General features: G+C 37.6%; 1 protein-coding gene across 1 annotated transcript in view; it reads right to left on the reverse strand.

Moving 5' to 3' along the window:
• LOC126417162 (dynein axonemal heavy chain 2) overlaps positions 1 to 19,280 on the reverse strand; it is a 959,377-nt gene that overhangs the window by 356,115 nt on the left and 583,982 nt on the right. The window contains 3 exon segments of the mRNA XM_050085060.1: positions 8,181 to 8,270; positions 10,376 to 10,554; positions 18,914 to 19,224. Of these exon segments, the coding sequence (XP_049941017.1) occupies positions 8,181 to 8,270; positions 10,376 to 10,554; positions 18,914 to 19,224 (580 nt within the window).

The following is a 19,280-nucleotide window of genomic DNA, read 5'->3' on the forward strand; positions in this document are numbered from 1 at the left end:
AACTGTGGCCAAGAGACAGCTGGACCACCAAGTTGCTAACGTGCTGCCCAACATGATGTGCTACACTTTAATGACTGCTTCAAGCCTCTGCCATCTGGATTCTTTCCACCAACATCAACTTTTCTGAATATCACAGCTGAAAATTCTTCTTACAACATATCCTTCATTCAAGTAACCCTCCTGGTCTGAAAAATCCCTTTGTCCCTGTCTTCCATCTGTCATTTCCTTCCCTGCTCCTACTACAAAACAAACAAGCCTTCTACCCCACCAACGCAACAAATGTCCTTTCCTCTTCTCCACTTTGTTTCCTGCTCCACCCCGGTTACCGTCCCCTGAGCACATCATCCTGATGCTGCACCTATCAGCCTTATTATGTCCCCACCATGTTACTGCATGTTCCCACATGCCACACTAGTATCTTCCCTCACTACTAACCTGCTATTCCTCCTTCCCCGCCTTTGCCTCTTCCTTACCACCCCAGCAGATTGCTGCTCATGTCAGAGATAAAAGCCATGTGTGTGTGTGTGTGTGTGTGTGTGTGTGTGTGATTTGCTGTTGTGTGAATGTGTGAGACTTCGACTTCTGAGAAAGGATTTTGTCCAAAAGCTTAAATACAGCATGTTTGGAAATTCCTTTTACAAACTTCCTGGACTTTTAAAGGGAGTGAGTACATAATATTTTGAGTAGGATTCCATTTCCATTCTATGACAATTTCAATTCAGATGTGTGACACACCATGTCTACTACGGGAAAGAGAAAAGTCTCAGAGTTGCTTGTCCTGGTATGCAACAAGGTAGACAGGATGGTGAGCATTACATCAGACAGTCACCTGATGTCACTTAATGTCTGCCATGCTACAAGCCTCCTGCAGAGACAGAGGAAGATCTGGTGACAAAAGTTCTTGCCACTGCACTAGACAGTGAAGAGACACCATCTGGAATGGAGAGTGTGTATCAGAACATACTATATAGGTGCAATACCTGTAACAATGTTGGTGGTTGCCACATCAAGCTGCTGTTGTAATGCAACAGCACTGTTCTGTATGTACAGTATGTTGGGGTCTTTTTTGTTTTTGAATAATGTAAACATGCTATGTTTAAGTGTTAATACAAATAAATGTGCTGAAGTGATAAATGGATGTTTTGTTATGTTCCCATTCAAATTGTTATGTAATAATTGTCACGCTTAATTTAGTCCCTCGAGCAGAAGTGGATGAGTTAAATATCTGAACTGAAACTGCCATAGAATGGAAATAGTATGTTTCTGGACATAGGTTCCTATTCAAAATATTACAAACTCACTCCCTTCTATAAATTTTTGAACACCCTGTATTTTTTATATTCTTTTCATTGTACCTGTCCGCAGCTTAAATCCTTTAAATTGTGAATAGCAATCTATACCTTCCATACTCTTAAAATAATAATCATGCATCACTGTTCAGAAATATGTATTTTATTCTATTTTGAAGAAGAAAAACACTAAATATTAAAATGTTTGCAAATGTATGCATGAATAAAACATAAAAAACAACCACTGTATATATATGGATTAATGTTGAAACTTAATACTAGACAAGATTAATGAATATAACATCAAAATTTGGATAATTGTCAAAAAGACCAATTTTCAGTTGTAAGAGCACTATTTTACAAAACACATAGCAAAAGAAAAACTTAAACAGCTCATAATGCAATAAATTATGTAAATTTGCTGAAATGCTTGTTTAGTTGTCATGAAATTTAGACTGATGTAATATTGTCAGTCGAATGCTTAAAAATTATACAATAATTTGCTGTGGAAGCCAAGGTGGCTGTCTGTTTTTGGAAACAAATTACAGCACTAGCTGGATTTTTTTACAACCAAAATTGTGACTGATACTGTAATTTGTTTCAAATTAATTACTACAGATGTAGATATCTTAAACCATCATGTTGGACAAAAGACTGTCTTTTTAGTCACCAATCAATGTAGGATGTACAACGAATATATCATTAGGATAGTGCAATGGAATTTGGTATTAATGGACTATGGCAGTGGATGACCGATCGCCTGTAGTGTCTTTCCTAGGCTCATGATCGGATCAGTTGTGCCCTAGCCAACTGGAAAACCATGGCCTGGTCTGATGAGTACTGATTTCACTTGGTAAGAGCTGATGGTAAGGGCTGAGTGTGTCACAGATCACACAAAGCCATGGATCCAAGTTGTTAACAAGGTACTGTGCAAGTCAGAGTGGCTCCATGATCGTCTGGGGTGTGTTTGCACAGAATGGACTAGGTTCTCTAGTCCAACTGAACTGCTCGTTGACTGGAAATGGTTATGTTTGGTTAATTGCAGACCATTTGCTGCGATTCAAGGACTTCATGTTACCAAACAATGATGGAATTTTTGTGGATGCCAATGTACCATATCGCTTGGCCCCAGCTATTTGTCATCGGTTTGAAGAACATTCTGGAAAATTTGAGCAAATGATTTTGCACCTAGATCACCTGATATGAATTCAATCTAAAATTTATGAGACATAATCAAATGGTCAGTTTATGCACAAAATCCTGCACCAGAAACACTTTTGTAATTATGGTCGGCAACAGAGGCAGCATGGATCAATATTTCTACAGGGGTCTTCCAATGACTAGTTGAACCCAAGCCACACTGAGCAGCTACAGTACATTGGACAAAAGGAGGTCCATCACAATATTAGGAGGTATCTCATGACTTTTGTCACCTCGATGTATTTAATATGCATAGGAAGATACACACATTATAACAGCTCCCTCTTAATACCATGGAATTTACTCCCCCTCCCCTCATATCTTAAAATGTGGACTATCATCCCATACTTTCATGTAGTCAGAGTTTTATGCATACCACTTTCCTCAATGATTCTGTGGAGGTGCTCTTTATTACACTATATACCGACTTAATTTTTCAGCATACTTCTGTAACACACCATTTCCAACACTATAATTCTCTTGTTTTCTGGTTTCCCCTAATTCCATGAATAACATCTGAAATCAGTAATTCTGATAATAAAATCAAATATATATTGGCGACAGTCAAAAAAGAGACACCAGAAACTCAATTAAGGAATGCAATGACTTTGTTACGAAAGAAAACAGTGAAATAGTAAATCATAGTATCCAGGCAGCCAATGTATTTAATAACCACTTTCTTGCAGCAGCTCACAAGATTGGCATGGATCACTCAAGCAATAGAATATATGCAAGAAGTGTAGTCCTTGACAATGAGGGTCAACAGGCACAAACGAGTCTAAAACACGCTGTCAATGAATAAAGAGAAGAAATTATATGTAATCAATTACCTAATTGTTTCCTCCTTCCTCCCCCCTTGAGGCAAATGGAAGAATATGGAACAACAATTTAACAATGTTCATGAGCAAATCACAGACACATAAGTAATGCTAAATGTATTTGAACAGACTAAATATTGGAATGTATCAATGAATCCACAAACTACTGTTACTGGTTGGGTGGAACGTATAAATGAACAACTCGAGAAGAAGGTGCAAGAGAGAATTGATTCTACTTTACACAAACCTAATTCTTCAGGTGATTTAATTAAAAATGAAGGTAAATTTCAAGAGAGTCTGGAAGGAACTAGAGAAAACAAAAGAAAAGTTAAGTAAAAATCAGGTTAAAGATGATAATAAATTATCAGGAGTTTTACCAGAAGAACTAAAACTAAGTAATGTGTCAAAACAGTTTCCTAAATTTACTCCAGATAGTGAAGTTTCTCTGCCCTATTTTTTAAGAGTTTTCTCCAGATTCTTACCAAAGATGTGGGGAGATTCTAAATAATAGATTTTGTACATACCTAAGTTACCTGGTAGGTGACGCAGTTGAACGGGAAATTGCTCATTCACAAGAGTTTTAAATCTTGGGACGATTTCCAGGAAAAATTTAAGAAGAAATGTTGGTCGAAAAGCACACAAGGGAAGGTAAATAGGAATTTCAGATATTTAAGTAAAATTAAAAAAGACAAAAAGGAACGTTTGACGTGGAGTGTCAACAACTTTGTGTATATACTAAACAAACTGAGACGTGAGGTTTGACTGTTGTAACTAGAAATGCATCCAGAAGAACATTTTCAACACCACTGGCACACAGGAATAATATTTAAGTGCTGTAGATCCTCAGGAGAGTCTGCACCCTTTGCAGAGTTGGTGGAGTGACAACCGCCACATTCTCAGTTAACTGCTTCACTCTTTCCTAATTTGTTTTCCCTCTGGCAGTTTCTTGTACTTTTACTTTCCTATAATCCACAAATGAATTTTCCTTCTACTATCTCTTCATAATAACATTAGTCACACATACATTGTAGAGAATTAGAATCATGTACACAATTATTGCGCTGAAGACCAATACAAACTACTGCACGCATAAAATTACATTAATTAGTAAATAAATATTTACTACATGTACTAAACATCTTTGATTATAAAAACATAGTTGTTGACAATGTAATAAACTGATCCACACTGGAGTCATCAAGTGCAATATGCAGGTCATTATGCTAATGAGTAATTAAACCACTTTCTCGCAGATCAATACCATGCAATGGGTCAATAAGTATAATGTCTTGAAAATAATAGCCTTAGAAAGACAATATAGTCTTGATGAAGTTTTTGAATGGAATGTTAATGATTTTTTAAATTATTTATTTACTTATTATATGTGTGGATCACAACATATAAATTCTAGAACACATAGTAATCAGCATAGTACAACAGAAATTTTCTTGTCTTTCATGACTATTATGATATTATGGTTGGGTTTGTAACCTGTGAGGGAGGGAATCATGGAGAGGGGAGGTATGGAAATCAGTCTTTGGGGTCTGTCCTCTATCCTACCCTTCTTAGGACCTAACACTTCTTGTCTTACTTTTCCTCTTCCTATCCGTATTCAATAGTTTCTATCACACAAGCCCTTCTTAATTCCATTTCAAACATTGATACACAAACCTGTTTTCACAGGAATGCCCAAGAAGTAACATATACAAGCGTGTGTGCATCCCCACCCCCTCCCCACTCCACATACACACACACATACACACACACACACACATCACATACATAAGTATGGTAGAAAGACATATCAATTTCCGCTTCGAAGATAGAGAACATGAGTTAACAGAACCCCTATTGTAATGTCCTGCATGTTAGCAACAACATGTTAGCTGTTGAAAAGAAAGGGAATTGCACCCATTCCCAAAATTTAGTTATGACATCCTAACATCCAAGCAAAATATTTGCAAATTGCCTAGGAGTACAATGAGAGTGTGACAGCAAATGAGTCGAGTAATATACGACCGTACAATCATCCGTCCAGAACATTAACCGAGAAATAGGTGAAAGTTTTTCTAGATCAGGAGGAGGGAGGAAACTGACACTTGCAAATAGCTTTGATTGATCAGCTGAATTCATATCTATAAGGAGAAATTTCTTCACACAGATGAATGGGAACGAGGGGGTACTTGATTTTTCTAAGTTGTAAAAACTGTATGTTGGAGGAAAAGTTTAGGTGAACTCAGGGAAGGGAGGACCTATACAGAGGTTAGATGGAACCACAGAAGGGATGACTGTGTTAGGGGGATAGATTTTGAGAGGAAAATAACACTGCAAAGATTATAAGTGATTGAGAAGTAGGTTTCTACAGCCTAAGGTGTCTAAACAGTTCTTACAGAAGCTAGGAGTGGCAGTGAATTTTGTTTCCCATTTTTGAAGAGTTCCTAAACTAGTAATGTATAAGGAGACTTACTTTGATCACGCAGGGTAGTGAAAGAGTTATATCCACACATGCCCGAACGTAAAGGAGATGTCAGAGCTTTGCGACAGATGGTATGGTGTTGTGATTACCTTGCAGTATGTTGTTCCCAATATGATGAAGTAATGTTCATTTAAAAGAAATGTAAATGGCCTATGTATAAACTTGGGTAAATCACAGCAACAAAATATAATATAAAGAGGTGACAACGAAAATTTAATATACATCGGAAAATTAAAATGAAGATTTTTTATCATTAGCTGAGTTTTCCATTAATAGTTAATAGCCAAGTTTCGTACAGCACAACTGTGGGAGAAATGATATATTAATATGTGCAGTTAATATGAGGTACACGTGCGCAGTATACTGCAAGATGGAACGACGAATTTAGTGGCACCACCTGCTACAGGCCGGTTGTTCTTAGATGTCATAGTTTGGGCATGCGTTAAAGTCATGGAAGAATGGCACTCACAATAACAATAGTGACATCCTAGAAGCAAAAATGAAAGGTTTTGAATAGTAATTCTGACACTAATTCTCTTGATTTGTCAAAATGTATTAACGTAGTGGATTCTAATGAGATATGACATGTAGTTCAAGCAACTGTAATAAAATTGTATTATACTCTTTAAGATTTTCCTTACAACCAGAGACTCTATGGTACTGGGGTGCAAGAATCACACGTCTCTCATGGGCTATTTGCATATTGTTTGCAGCCGATCTTCTTCTCAGGACAGACGGCTGCGTCAATCTTCAAAATGCTTATTCTCTGAAGATAATGTGCTGGTTAGGGAAATATTAGTGATTACTTTTGAATGCATTGTGAGAGTGATATTTACTATCAAAAACAGTCTTGATCACAATTTATTTATTACAGTGACCGGTTTTGACCACTACTGTGGTCATCTTCAGACCAATGAGTAAGAACCTCCTTCTGGTGGTAAATCACTAGAAGGAGGTTCTTACTCATTGGTCTGAAGATGGCCACAGTAGTGGTCAAAACCGGTCACCATAATAAATAAATTGTGATGAAGACTGTTTTTGATAGTAAAAATATTACTGAACTACTTCTCTACCATTGAAATAATTCATTACTCTCAGAACACTTTTATATCAACTCTGCTATATTTTTTCTTCACAGTACGACAACTACACAAGTTTCACATGTTCTTTCAAGTCTCATAAATCAACTACGTCTGGAAAACTTAAGTACTTAACATATACCATTACAGTCTCTTTTGGTTAAATAACCCTTGTGAAATCAGTTATTGCTCCTAGCAAGTCAAACAACAGTGTATATGAGTCTATAGATAAAACCTATTTCATTTGTTTCCAACAGTCACTACTATTTCACTGCCAAAGAGTAGCCCTTGATTACTCCTTCTACTGGTCATACGGCTTCCAAGGCGTGCACTGCCACCACTTGTCAGCACAGATAGGCCGCCAGAACTTTAGTCTTCTTGTAACACACACCCATCATGCAACATATGTAAACCGTGGTGCAGTAGACACATTTCCACTCACACACACTCATCCTTAAAATATCGTGTGTCCGAGATAGTGGAAACATGAGTGTCTCTAGAATTTACCCCAAAGTTCTCGAGGCACTACAATACATGTCTGATGGAATTTATCTATCAACATGTAAAAAAGCATTAATAGACAGACCATTTAGCACTGAAGACACTGCACAGGAGAAGCAGTTCCCAAAGAAGAATAGAAGCATATTTATTTGGATCTGATCAGCATGTCCAAATTGTAATTAATTCATGACATAGGCAACCACAGAAATTATTGGGTAATTCCAGAGGCAGATACATACGGGGGGCGCGAGGAGCATGCGCCTCCCCCCTTGTGAGGCCACATGCACTGCCACCCGTGCCGCCTCCACCAGTCAGCCTGCACGTTATTCATTCATTTCTTTCGTCAGTTGATTCAACTGAATCGAGTTATCAAGCAGTTGTTCTTTTCTATGCAGCACGTGTGTCCATATCATCATGTTTCATACATTTCTGTCTGGCACACAGGGATTGACTTAATAGCTCTGTTGAACACTAACACTGACATTGATTGTCCTGTAGACGATGTAATTAACCAATTTGCCACGAAGAATAGGTGCATAGAATTCATCATTTAAAGGAAGAGAACCACAATTGCAAGTCTTTTATATTATAAGATGGCATTGTCTTGTACACATGTATAATCAGTTTAATAAAAATTTCTTAAACTTTGCATGCAACTTGATTATTTTTTATTACGGTAAAAGAAAAGGTAGCTCAAGATACCGTATCTTTAGCACCCCCTTCTTGAGGTTTTTCTGTATCTGCCACTGGGTTATTCTATTTATAAAACATTAATCCTAGACAAGAAATATTAGTAAGATTTTGTGATACTACTTACTTCATCGAACTCCTCTGCCTTGAATAAATTTGGTACTTCTCCACTACTTAAGACATTATTAATTACTTCAACAAAGGCTTCATCTGCAATCTAAAAGGAAAATTACTTTAACATTATTCGTTACAGAAAATAAGCCTGGCACACTGTTGAGTGGTGCCCATTTATTACTTGCTATAGTATGAATTACTACTTTTATAGTACGAACAGCTACTTTTAAAAAGTTCCTTAACAATAAAAATATTCATGTCCAGGCTAAACAATATTTATGTTTAGTACACAAATTCCATAACTTCATATACATAAATTTGTTTAGTAGGATTAAGTAATGTTGTCTTTCAAAGCAGTACCTCTTTATAAACACCTTCCTGGCAGTTCTCCTTCAATCATTTTGCATCCATCTTTTTCTTTTACTGTCTTTTTTTTCTGCTTCCTTTAGATCATCCATTCTCTACCCCCTAATTTTAAACACTAACACATAATCTGTTCTTTTTTCCTAAAAATCTATTGGAGTCTTCTGTTAGTCCAATACACCATTCACTTCCAACCTCTAACATTATGTTTACTATCACTCTTTTATCTACCTCTATATTTCATCATATCATACTGCTTTGGAAAGAACTGGGTTCAATTCCCTTGCTTCCAAGGATTGCTTTATGTGAAAAGACTGGAGCAAAGTAGATATATATTTCCTTTGCTGGTCACATTTTGTTAATAATAGATCTTCAAAAGTTGTACAAAATATCAAATTTCTCACTCAAAAAGGAATTCACACAATTTTACTATTCAATGAGTAACTTTCTGATTACTGATGACAATAGTATAGTTAACACACATGGAAATATTTTTTCCAAAGACATATTTATTATTTACTATATGTAAAAACCATGGAAAAGATAAATTTTTGATGAGCAAAAAGCTGTTAATTTTAAATTGTTACAGCTTATTTGAAAGCCTTCATTCTCCTCTTTTCAATAAATACTTTATTTTTTCCAAAAACATCATATTTCAAAAATTATTCACAAACAAAATTTTTGTGTTCTAGAATATTCTGACATTAAAATGTGATTATTTCCAAAATTCAGTACTGTCACATTTTTATGTTTCCAAAAAAAAAAAAAAAAAAAAAAAACAGTTTCACTAAATTAACTTGTTAGTCTGGTAACTATACCAATTAGAAAATTTCACTTTCTGAAGACTTTTTAGCAAACTCGAGGAATCCTTTTACACAGTGAATTGCTCTCCTATCAAATATTACTGATAATTTTGCCATTTTATAATTATAAAGGTGTTATTAAACAAAGGCATGTTAGTACTTATTGTGTCTTTGCCTCTTTAACTTTACTTTTTTACATTGATATCTAATATGGAATAATCTTGTATATTACCATTTTTTGGTGCCTATCTTGTGTGCACCTTTGAATAGGTATAATGGACAAAGCTTTAGACAGTTGCACTACTGGGTCCATGTCATAAACATCATGCAGTCAGTTCTTAGTATGTAGTCCAAATGTATACATCATGTACCAGTCCTCTAATTTTGCTGTTTTTTAAACTAATAACCAGATGTATTAACTCAGCATTCAACAATTTGTATTCTTCTTTTAATACAAGTGTCTATAAACAGGCACTGTACACATAATATTAGTCAGTTTCTTGCTGTGTAGACCAAACATAGCCATCATGTAATTTTCAGGCAGCATTCAATAGTTACAGTGCAAAGTTAATATCTGGCCACTTTAAAAATTTTGGCAAAATTCTTTTCGATTAGGAGAAGTGCTGGCCCATGATATATTAACTGTCTAACTCGTGAATACAAGCTAACCATGAAAATGTTACTATGTGGCAATTATTAGGAAATGGTCAAAAATTAACTTTTGCAGTGTTATGTATGTTATGTAACAACTCTTCGCCAAATCCAAAAGTTACAGGAGGACTAGTCAAGAAGAAATTCCAGAAGACTTCAGGGGCACAATTACATGTCAGAAGTGCTTCAAATTGACAAATGTTTCTACATAAAGTTACAATAATGATAGACTAACAAATAGAGTAAGGAAATTACATACAGTATTTGTTAATTGTTCTGGTATCAAGAGCAAAAAAATCAATAGATTGAGATATAATTAGTACACAAGTAGATAACTAGTTTTCTGTTCTACTAAATCACTATGATCATCATGGAAATGTAATATTTATACCTGTGTATCATTAAATAGAAATGTAGTAGCTTTATTTTCAACTCCTGTGACTGTGTATAATGTTTTTAAGTCTTCACGAAATTCCTGGACTCGGTATTGTTTTGTAACTTCAATTTGAAATGTTTGATATTCACATATGTATGCTGCAACACGAGATAAAGACTGTCTTCCACTGCCACCTAAGAAAAAGAGTAAATATTGTGATTTTGTTTCTTATTTGTTTAATCAGATTCTGTGGAACCATTCAAGCAAGAGCTACTTGGTCATGGAATGAGTGAATGCATAGTTTACATACTACTGATTAGAAAATTTATAAACAAAATAATTAATTAACAAAGCATTAAAAATTGTGAGAGACTATATGTACAAATAACACATTACAGAGAATTGTTATAAATTACTGTAAGGAACTTCTGTACAGGATAGAAAAAGTGTGCCTTAAAGAAACAATTCAACTTTGGTTTGAATTCTTGTAGCTTATCATTCAGTTTGTTTGGTTCCATTGGAAGCCTGCTGGAAATGAAACTAGCTGAACAGTACCCACCGTACTGTAAAAAGCTTAATGAAGTGTTGTCCAAGTGTATTTCATTTTAGCACCTAGTGTTAACTAAATTAATGTTTCAATATAATAGAAAGAAACATTCCACATGGGAAAAATATATTAAAAAACAAAGATGCTGTGACTTACCAAACGAGAAAGTGCTGGTAGATAGACACAATAAAAAACACACAAACACACACACAAATTTCAAGCTTTCGCAACCCACAGTTGCTTCATCAGGAAAGAGGGAAGGAGAGGGAAAGGCGAAAGGATGGATGGATATGTGTGTGTGTGCGAGTGTATACCCGTCCTTTTTTCCCCCTAAGGTAAGTCTTTCCGCTCCCAGGATTGGAATGACTCCTTACCCTCTCCCTTAAAACTCACATCCGCCCGCATCTCGTGGTCGTGCGGTAGCGTTCTCGCTTCCCACGCCCGGGTTCCCGGGTTCGATTCCCGGCGGGGTCAGGGATTTTCTCTGCCTCGTGATGGCTGGGTGTTGTGTGCTGTCCTTAGGTTAGTTAGGTTTAGGTAGTTCTAAGTTCTAGGGGACTTATGACCACAGCAGTTGAGTCCCATAGTGCTCAGAGCCATTTGAACCATTTGAAAACTCACATCCTTTCGTCTTTCCCTCTCCTTCCCTCTTTCCTGATGAGGCAACAGTTTGTTGCGAAAGCTTGAATTTTGTGTGTATGTTTGTGTTTGTTTGTGTGTCTATCGACCTGCCAGCACTTTCGTTCGGTAAGTCACATCATCTGTGTTTTTAGATGTGTGTAAACACAGATGATGTGACTTACCGAACGAAAGTGCTGGCAGGTCGATAGATACACACAAACATACACATGAAATTCAAGCTTTCGCAACAAACTGTTGCCTCATCAGGAAAGAGGGAAGGAGAGGGAAAGACGAAAGGATGTGGGTTTTAAGGGAGAGGGTAAGGAGTCATTCCAATCCCGGGAGCGGAAAGACTTACCTTAGGGGGAAAGAAGGGGTATAGACTCGCACACACACACATATCCATCCGCACATACACAGACACAAGCAGACACTGACTTGACAAATGTCCGCTCGTGCCCGCGCATGTGCGGACGGACACATGCGCGTGTGCGAGTGCACACCCGTCCCTTCCTCCCCCCAAGGCAAGTCCCCCCGCCCCCGGGACCGGAATGACTCCCCACCCTCCCCCCCCAAAAAATTCAAGCTTTCGCAACAAACTGTTGCCTCATCAGGAAAGAGGGAAGGAGAGGGAAAGACGAAAGGATGTGGGTTTTAAGGGAGAGGGTAAGGAGTCATTCCAATCCCAGGAGCGGAAAGACTTACCTTAGGGGGGAAAAAGGACGGGTATACACTCGCACACACACATATATCCATCCACACATATATATGTGTGGAACGACTCCTTACTCTCTCCCTTAAAACCCACATCCTTTCGTCTTTCCCTCTCCTTCCCTCTTTCCTGATGAGGCAACAGTTTGTTGCGAAAGCTTGAATTTTGTGTGTATGTTTGTGTTTGTTTGTGTGTCTGTCGACCTGCCAGCACTTTCATTTGGTAAGTAACATCATCTTTGTTTTTTATATATATATATATATATAAAAAAAATGGGCATCACAAAATTGTATTTGTATATGCACATATGGAAATTCTATGGCATTCACTGTGAAGTATCTGCAATAGTGCACATGCCATTCTCCTTGCAGAAATCTTAAAGCTCCTACACAGTTTTTGTTTGCATGGCAATGATAATATTTATGAAGTACTAAATGCAATGATTCTTTATAGCATATCACACACTTAATCAAAAATGTTAACACAAAGTATGTTCCAGTTGGAGTAAAATATGTCACTGAAAGGGTGGAGAAACTTTGAGACTTAAAAAACCCAAAGTATGGATGAATGGTATCACACTAAAATTTCTATTCCCTCGATATCAGGTATGTGTCAGTGAACAAGTTGTGTAATGTTATTCTGGTACTGATTAATGTTACATAAGATTTTATTCTGAACACCCATGATTTATTTATGTACTATATACGACATCTGTCTCTGCTGTATTTTTGCAACTTCTGTTTGAGGTACTGACTAGGTAGCAGAGGGCATTGGCGGCACTGCTATGATGTCATTACAGGCGCAGCAGTGAATTCTCTTTGCCAACTGCAGCTTCAAGGAATACACTTGAACTCAAACTAACAATGCAGAAGACCAGAACATCAAAATTGAATTCAGAATTGGTTGGTCTCTTATCTGAAGTCTTTTAACAAACATCTCACAATAGCATCTTATGAGACATCATTCTTTGTGTGCTCAAGTCTGGGAATGAATTGATTTGTCAATGCTAACTTCAAGTCTGCTGATTTAAGTAATATGCAACAATTTCCTGGTGTACTATGATTCAAGAAATGTACAGGAATACTGCATGACTAATTACAGTCGCAATTCAACACATTTTAATGACTACAGATTCGCGTAGCACACCCACATCACATCTGGACCAGTCTGTTTAAAGGTGAATGTTATATGTGTCAGTGACTGCCACCAATCTCTCCACTTATATTAAACTTTAAGTGAATTTAAGGTAATGTACTCAGGAAGGTTACGCTCCTATGCAATAGTGGAATGCTCAAGGAATTACTGTCGAGATTTCAGAAGATCCATTCCGAGGCTGATGTTTATATGCTCAATGAACAAGTAACAAATAATTCACATCACCAAATTTAATTTTAATAAAAAAAGTAAACAGGACTGAAAATTCAATACTTTTCATATTGAGAAGGACTGAAAGAGTTAAAATCATATTACTTACCATGTCAAACAATTTGGCTTAGTTTCTTTTCCTATAACAATAATTGCAACTTTGAGGATGTTGAATTCCACTAGATCCATTCTTTATAACTGCATGTAATATGCTCTATGATATATTATTTTCTGCTATTTACTCACTTATGCATGAAGTATTCATTTCACAACAGAAAGAAATCTGAATTGTGTGCTGAATTTACAAAAGAATGTTCATGACTTAAAGTTTCTCAGGACTATTCACAATTAAACTCTTTATAACCACTGTCTTCTTAGAGTAGAATGAGTTTAGTCATTAAATATATAATTGTTAACAAGGGTATTTGTACAGAAAAATTCTTACAATTTAATTTCACTTGTTTATTAACATTCTTAAAACCTGATAGTGACACTGTTATTTCAATAAGTTTTGCTACCCTGCAGAATGAGTGTTTCACTAACAAATTATAAGCCTCAACTTCAAAAGTATTCCATGGTCATGAACAAGTAGATTTTCAGTGGTTATTAAACAGTTCTATACACATTATTTTCTGTTAGTTCTTGGTCTTCTCCAGTCTGTGCCTTGGCAAACTGAAGTCTGCTTGCCTCTAGTATTGTGATGGTGTATGTTCTCGCTAGTGTCAAACTCACTTAAGTTCCTTTTAGCACACAGTAATGCTATAAAAACATATAGATTTACAGCTCTCACAATATCTTCAACTTGACAAGGAGATGATAGCAGCATTCCTCAGAATTCACTTTTCTCATTACAGTTTTGCCACAAATGGTTCCTGTGGTGTCACCACCAGACACCACACTTGCTAGGTGGTAGCCTTTAAATCGGCCGCGGTCCGTTAGTATACGGCGGACCCGCGTGTCGCCACTGTCAGTGATAGCAGACCGAGCGCCACCACACGGCAGGTCTAGAGAGACGTCCTGGCACTCGCCCCAGTAGTACAGCTGACGTTCATAGCAATGGTTCACTGACAAATACGCTCTCATTTGCCGAGACGATAGTTAGCATAGCCTTCAGCTACATTTGCTATGACCTAGCAACGCGCCGTATTAAATTGATAATTAATATTATGAAGCATGTACCGTAACGAGAGATGTTCTACAAATGTGGATTAAAGTTAAGTATTACAGCAACTGTGTCCACTTTCTAAGTTCTCATTTCCTTTTAACTGTTCCAGACGTCACGCCAATCTGCGTGAGCTTAACACGTGCCTTTCGGCTTCCTCTCGTTGTGACTTGGCTGTCTTGCTAAGTCACAACAGTTCCAGTGTTTCATTAGGATTACAGAGGAGTTCATTAGAAGAAAACCAGTTCATAGCCAATTCTGATTTTTTCTGCAGTTGCCTGATGCAACTCCATGTGGATGTGGTGTGTATTAATCATTGTTCTGTTGTCTGCAAAATATACCTCAGAATTAGCTTCTACATAGGAAGATAAATAACTAATTACAGAGATGAAAAGGAATGGAGCCTTGCAGCACAAGTGGAAGTGACTTCCAAAGGGCATCATTTTTAGTGGAGATAAATTGTCTCTTGTTGCTTAAATATGACTTGATTACAGTCAAAGATTATTTATGCATGCCATAAAATTTCATTTTTGCAAGGAGTATGTTAAAAGATGTTCAAAGGCTTTACTGAAGTCACAAAGAACAACAGATACTAGATCCTTATTTTCAAAAGCAGTAAGCACATAGTTAAAAACTTCAATGAGAGCAGTAGTAGCAGTATTTTTACCATGTTGGAACCCAAACAGTCTGTTGAAGAGGAGTTAATGTTTTTCATAATAGTTATTTAACTTGTTATACGAGAGAGACTTGAAAACTTTTAAGGAAACTGGAACAGAAGTAACATGTTAGTAGTTTTGGGCATCTGCTTATTGCCCTCCTTGAAGGTTGCTATAGCTTAAGCAATTTTGACTGCATTAGCAAACCTACAGTTCCAAGAAAAGTGAAAGGAAGCATTTAAATCAAACACTGGAAACTCCAGGTTAGAACATCAAGAATATAAGGACCATGGTAAAGGTGACACATTGAGGTGCAGACAGGCAGAACAAAAATACTGTTACATATTTAGCTTTCAGCCAAAGCTGTCTTCAGAAAAGGAAACACACACACATCCCATCTCATTTATTAAGAATAGGAAGGGATCATTCACATCTCCTGGGACCAGAAGTAAATCTTCTCTGTAGTTTTGGAATTTTCTTGTTTATAAAATCCCATACTGCTTAGTATTTGTTATGAGCACCTTCTGTGAACTGAAAGGTGGCACCTATTCTGGCATATCATTATTTCATTAAATCACAATTATCTTCTATTTCTATTTTTTGAAATATCTTCCATTAGCTTCTATTAACCTTTAACTTGTTGCCCACCTTACACATGCTCCCCAAAATTCCACAAACCCAACAACCCTGAATCCCCCATTGTAGCTAATTATCGTACTCCCACTAAAAGGATTTCTGCTCTTGTTGACCAAGGCCTAAAACCAGCTGCCCTACAGCTACTCTCTCATGTCAAAGATATCAACCACTTCATACACTAGTAGGGCATGGGGGTGGGCTTTGGATGTCGAAAGGAAATAAAGACGGATGCCTAACGCTTATAGGACGGCAGGAGCAGCAGTTTAAAATGTGGCAACAGCCCCTTGCACCACCTGATGTCACTCAGTCCCATGGCACATTCGGAGCTGCTACGAACTGCCCAACTCACCTTCTGCAAACATGTCATCTCAGCCCTCTCTGATTAGTACTAGAGGCTGCAATCATGCCTATATTATTGGAAAACCATGCCAGCCACAGCAGTTAGTGGTTTTTAGTCCTGAAGACAATGGCAGAGACAGCCATTGAAAACTCAAGAATTTTATTCAAACTGGTGCAGCTTGAAAACTGAAAAGATTTTATTCATAATTCCTAAACTGACTCTCAACCCCTTCCACACCAAAAAGTCACTGCCATACAGCCTGGCCACACAGACGGATTATCTGCATTGATGAGAATTCCCTTGTCCAGTATGCTAAATGTCTCACAAAGACCTTCACAGACAAGCACTGTTCACCAAACTGCAAACAGATTTATCATGTCGCACTTTCACACACCCATAATCCTCTCACAACCCCCAAGAACGAGCTGCAAAGAAATGCCATTTTGTCCCCCACTATCTTCAACTATCTATTATCATGCCCAGAAATGATGGACATCCTACCCAAGATCCTTCCCATCCCTCCCAAAGTGGTATTCCATCACCCACCCAACCTACACAACATTTTGGTCCATCCCTATCCCATTCTCATTGCCAACCCCTTGCCATATCCCTGTGGAACACTGGTTGCAAGACCTGCCTGATTCACCCACCTAGCACAACCTGCTACAGTCTTGTCACAGGTTTATCCTACCCTATCAGAAGCAGGGCCACCTTTGAAGGCAGCCATGCCAGCTCTGCTGCAATCACTGCACGGCATTTTATGTAGGCATGAATGCCAGCCAGCTGTCCACCCGAATCAATGGCCACTGGCAAACGCCAACTAAAACAGAGTTGACCACCCAAAACCATCATACTGCTGACCATGACACGCTACAGTTCAAGGACTGCTTCACAACCCATGCCACTTGATCCTTCTCTCTAATAACACCTTTCCTGAATTGCATGGATGGAAATTATCTTTGAAACCTATCCTTCATTCCCATAACCCTCCTGGCCTCAGTCTCCCTAACCTTCTGTCCCCACGTCAGTCCCCCTTCCTCTGTCCTGGAACCCCTCCCCCCCAGTCCATGCCTACATGTCCTCTTTTTCAAGTGTCGCTCCTCACTGGCTCTGGTATCAGTGTGCTACATGTGTAATCAGTGCACTTACCATCCATCTCTCACGTAGCGTATTCCTAGCCTTCACATCTGGTGGTTCCCTCCGAGCCACTGGCTACCTGATCCCTCCTCTTGCTTTAGCCTCTTTCAATCTCTGCCCATCCCTCAAAACACAACCACCACCCTAGTCCACTTGCCAAACTGCAATTATGACACTGTGTGTGCAGCCACCATGACGTGGGTGCACAGATGTGTGTGTGTGTGTGTGTGTGTGTGTGTGTGTGTTGTTTGTATTCTATCTTTTCAAAGGGTAACTAGCAAAGTTTCCATTCACTTCTGTGTGTAGCTGTTGATGACTCAGTGCTTCTGTTATTCGGTCTCCTTTACCTCTGATTTATATACTTATATTAATTACTATTTACTAAACTTATTTCATTTCAGTGAATTTCAGTCAACTAATGGATCCTTTTATTTGCCCCTAAGTCTCTGTTATTTACTGACAGCTATCTAATACTCTCATTATTAAGTGCTCTTATAATTAAATGACACGTTACAAACATCATTATGCCCTACAGCCATGTTTACAAGCTGACAAGGTGATCATAATGCAGCGTCTCCACTGCTCTTGTATCTTTTTTAATTCTTTCACTACTGTCTGCTGAGTTCTTTTGTGATAATAATAATAACAATTATAATAATGTGGAGGGAGGGGAAGGCTGTTCTAGGATTCTTCTAATCATAGAACCACCTAACTGTTCCTAAGACACTATTTTCTGTGTTGCATCCCTGCAACAAAGGTAAAAAGGCAAGAAGAAGATAAAGAAAATGAAGACTACTACACTCTTGATGTAGCATGGATAGACCAAGCTATTAATGGTCATATATCAAAAGTTAGGAGCTACTGAGGCACTACTAGCTAATGACTGCACACCTTGTGTAGTTACTGAAACAATGAAGAAGTAGAAAATGTGGCAACAGATAATTGTGATAACTTATGAGGATGAATGAAATTCGGGAAAAGAAAAGTAAAAATAAGGTTTTTGGTGGAATAGTGAAGCTGCAAGAAGAAGAATGGATGGAGATGACTTGCAAATGATAAAAGAATTAAATTAACACAGAAACAAAGAAATAAACACTACGGATCTTAACAAATTGGGAACAGCATTAAAGAGAGATGTGGATATAATCTAGTAATTAGAAAATATATAAAAGCGATGTCTGTTCTGTTGGTAGGAAATCATTATTAAGAAATGCCAGTTTATGGAGATATTCAGGAAGGTATTTCAATACGGCTGCCCTACAGATACTAGGATCTAAACAATTTTGAAATATGAAGAGAAAAGCTGATTCAGTCCTTTCATCCACTCAATCATTCTGTTTACATGTCAGAAAAGAAGTAGTGCTGATTCCTTCTTACCTATGCCTACTAACAACATATTTCCTCTCGGCTGAGAGATCACACGGACTATGCGACAAATGTGCTGTATGGCAAATTTGAATAAGACAAGATCCACACGGGCAACTCCAGGGGTGACATTATATTCTTCTATTTGGCCTTCCAAATGTCTCCTCAGTGCAGCCAGATCTGTTATGTCTTCATAGAATCCATAGCTACTAATGAAGTCAGCAAAGATGGGAGACTCTTTCTCAGGACATACACTTGAAAATGTTAAATCAAAATGTTTTCCCAGCTGATCATTCATTTGGTTAAAAAACCATTCAATATCTCTGAAAAAGAATTTAGGAAGTCATTAAATTCAAGATTAATACAGAAACGTATATAT

This window comes from Schistocerca serialis, chromosome 8 (genome assembly GCF_023864345.2).
Source record: "Schistocerca serialis cubense isolate TAMUIC-IGC-003099 chromosome 8, iqSchSeri2.2, whole genome shotgun sequence".
Classification (NCBI taxonomy): Eukaryota; Metazoa; Arthropoda; class Insecta; order Orthoptera; family Acrididae; genus Schistocerca; species Schistocerca serialis.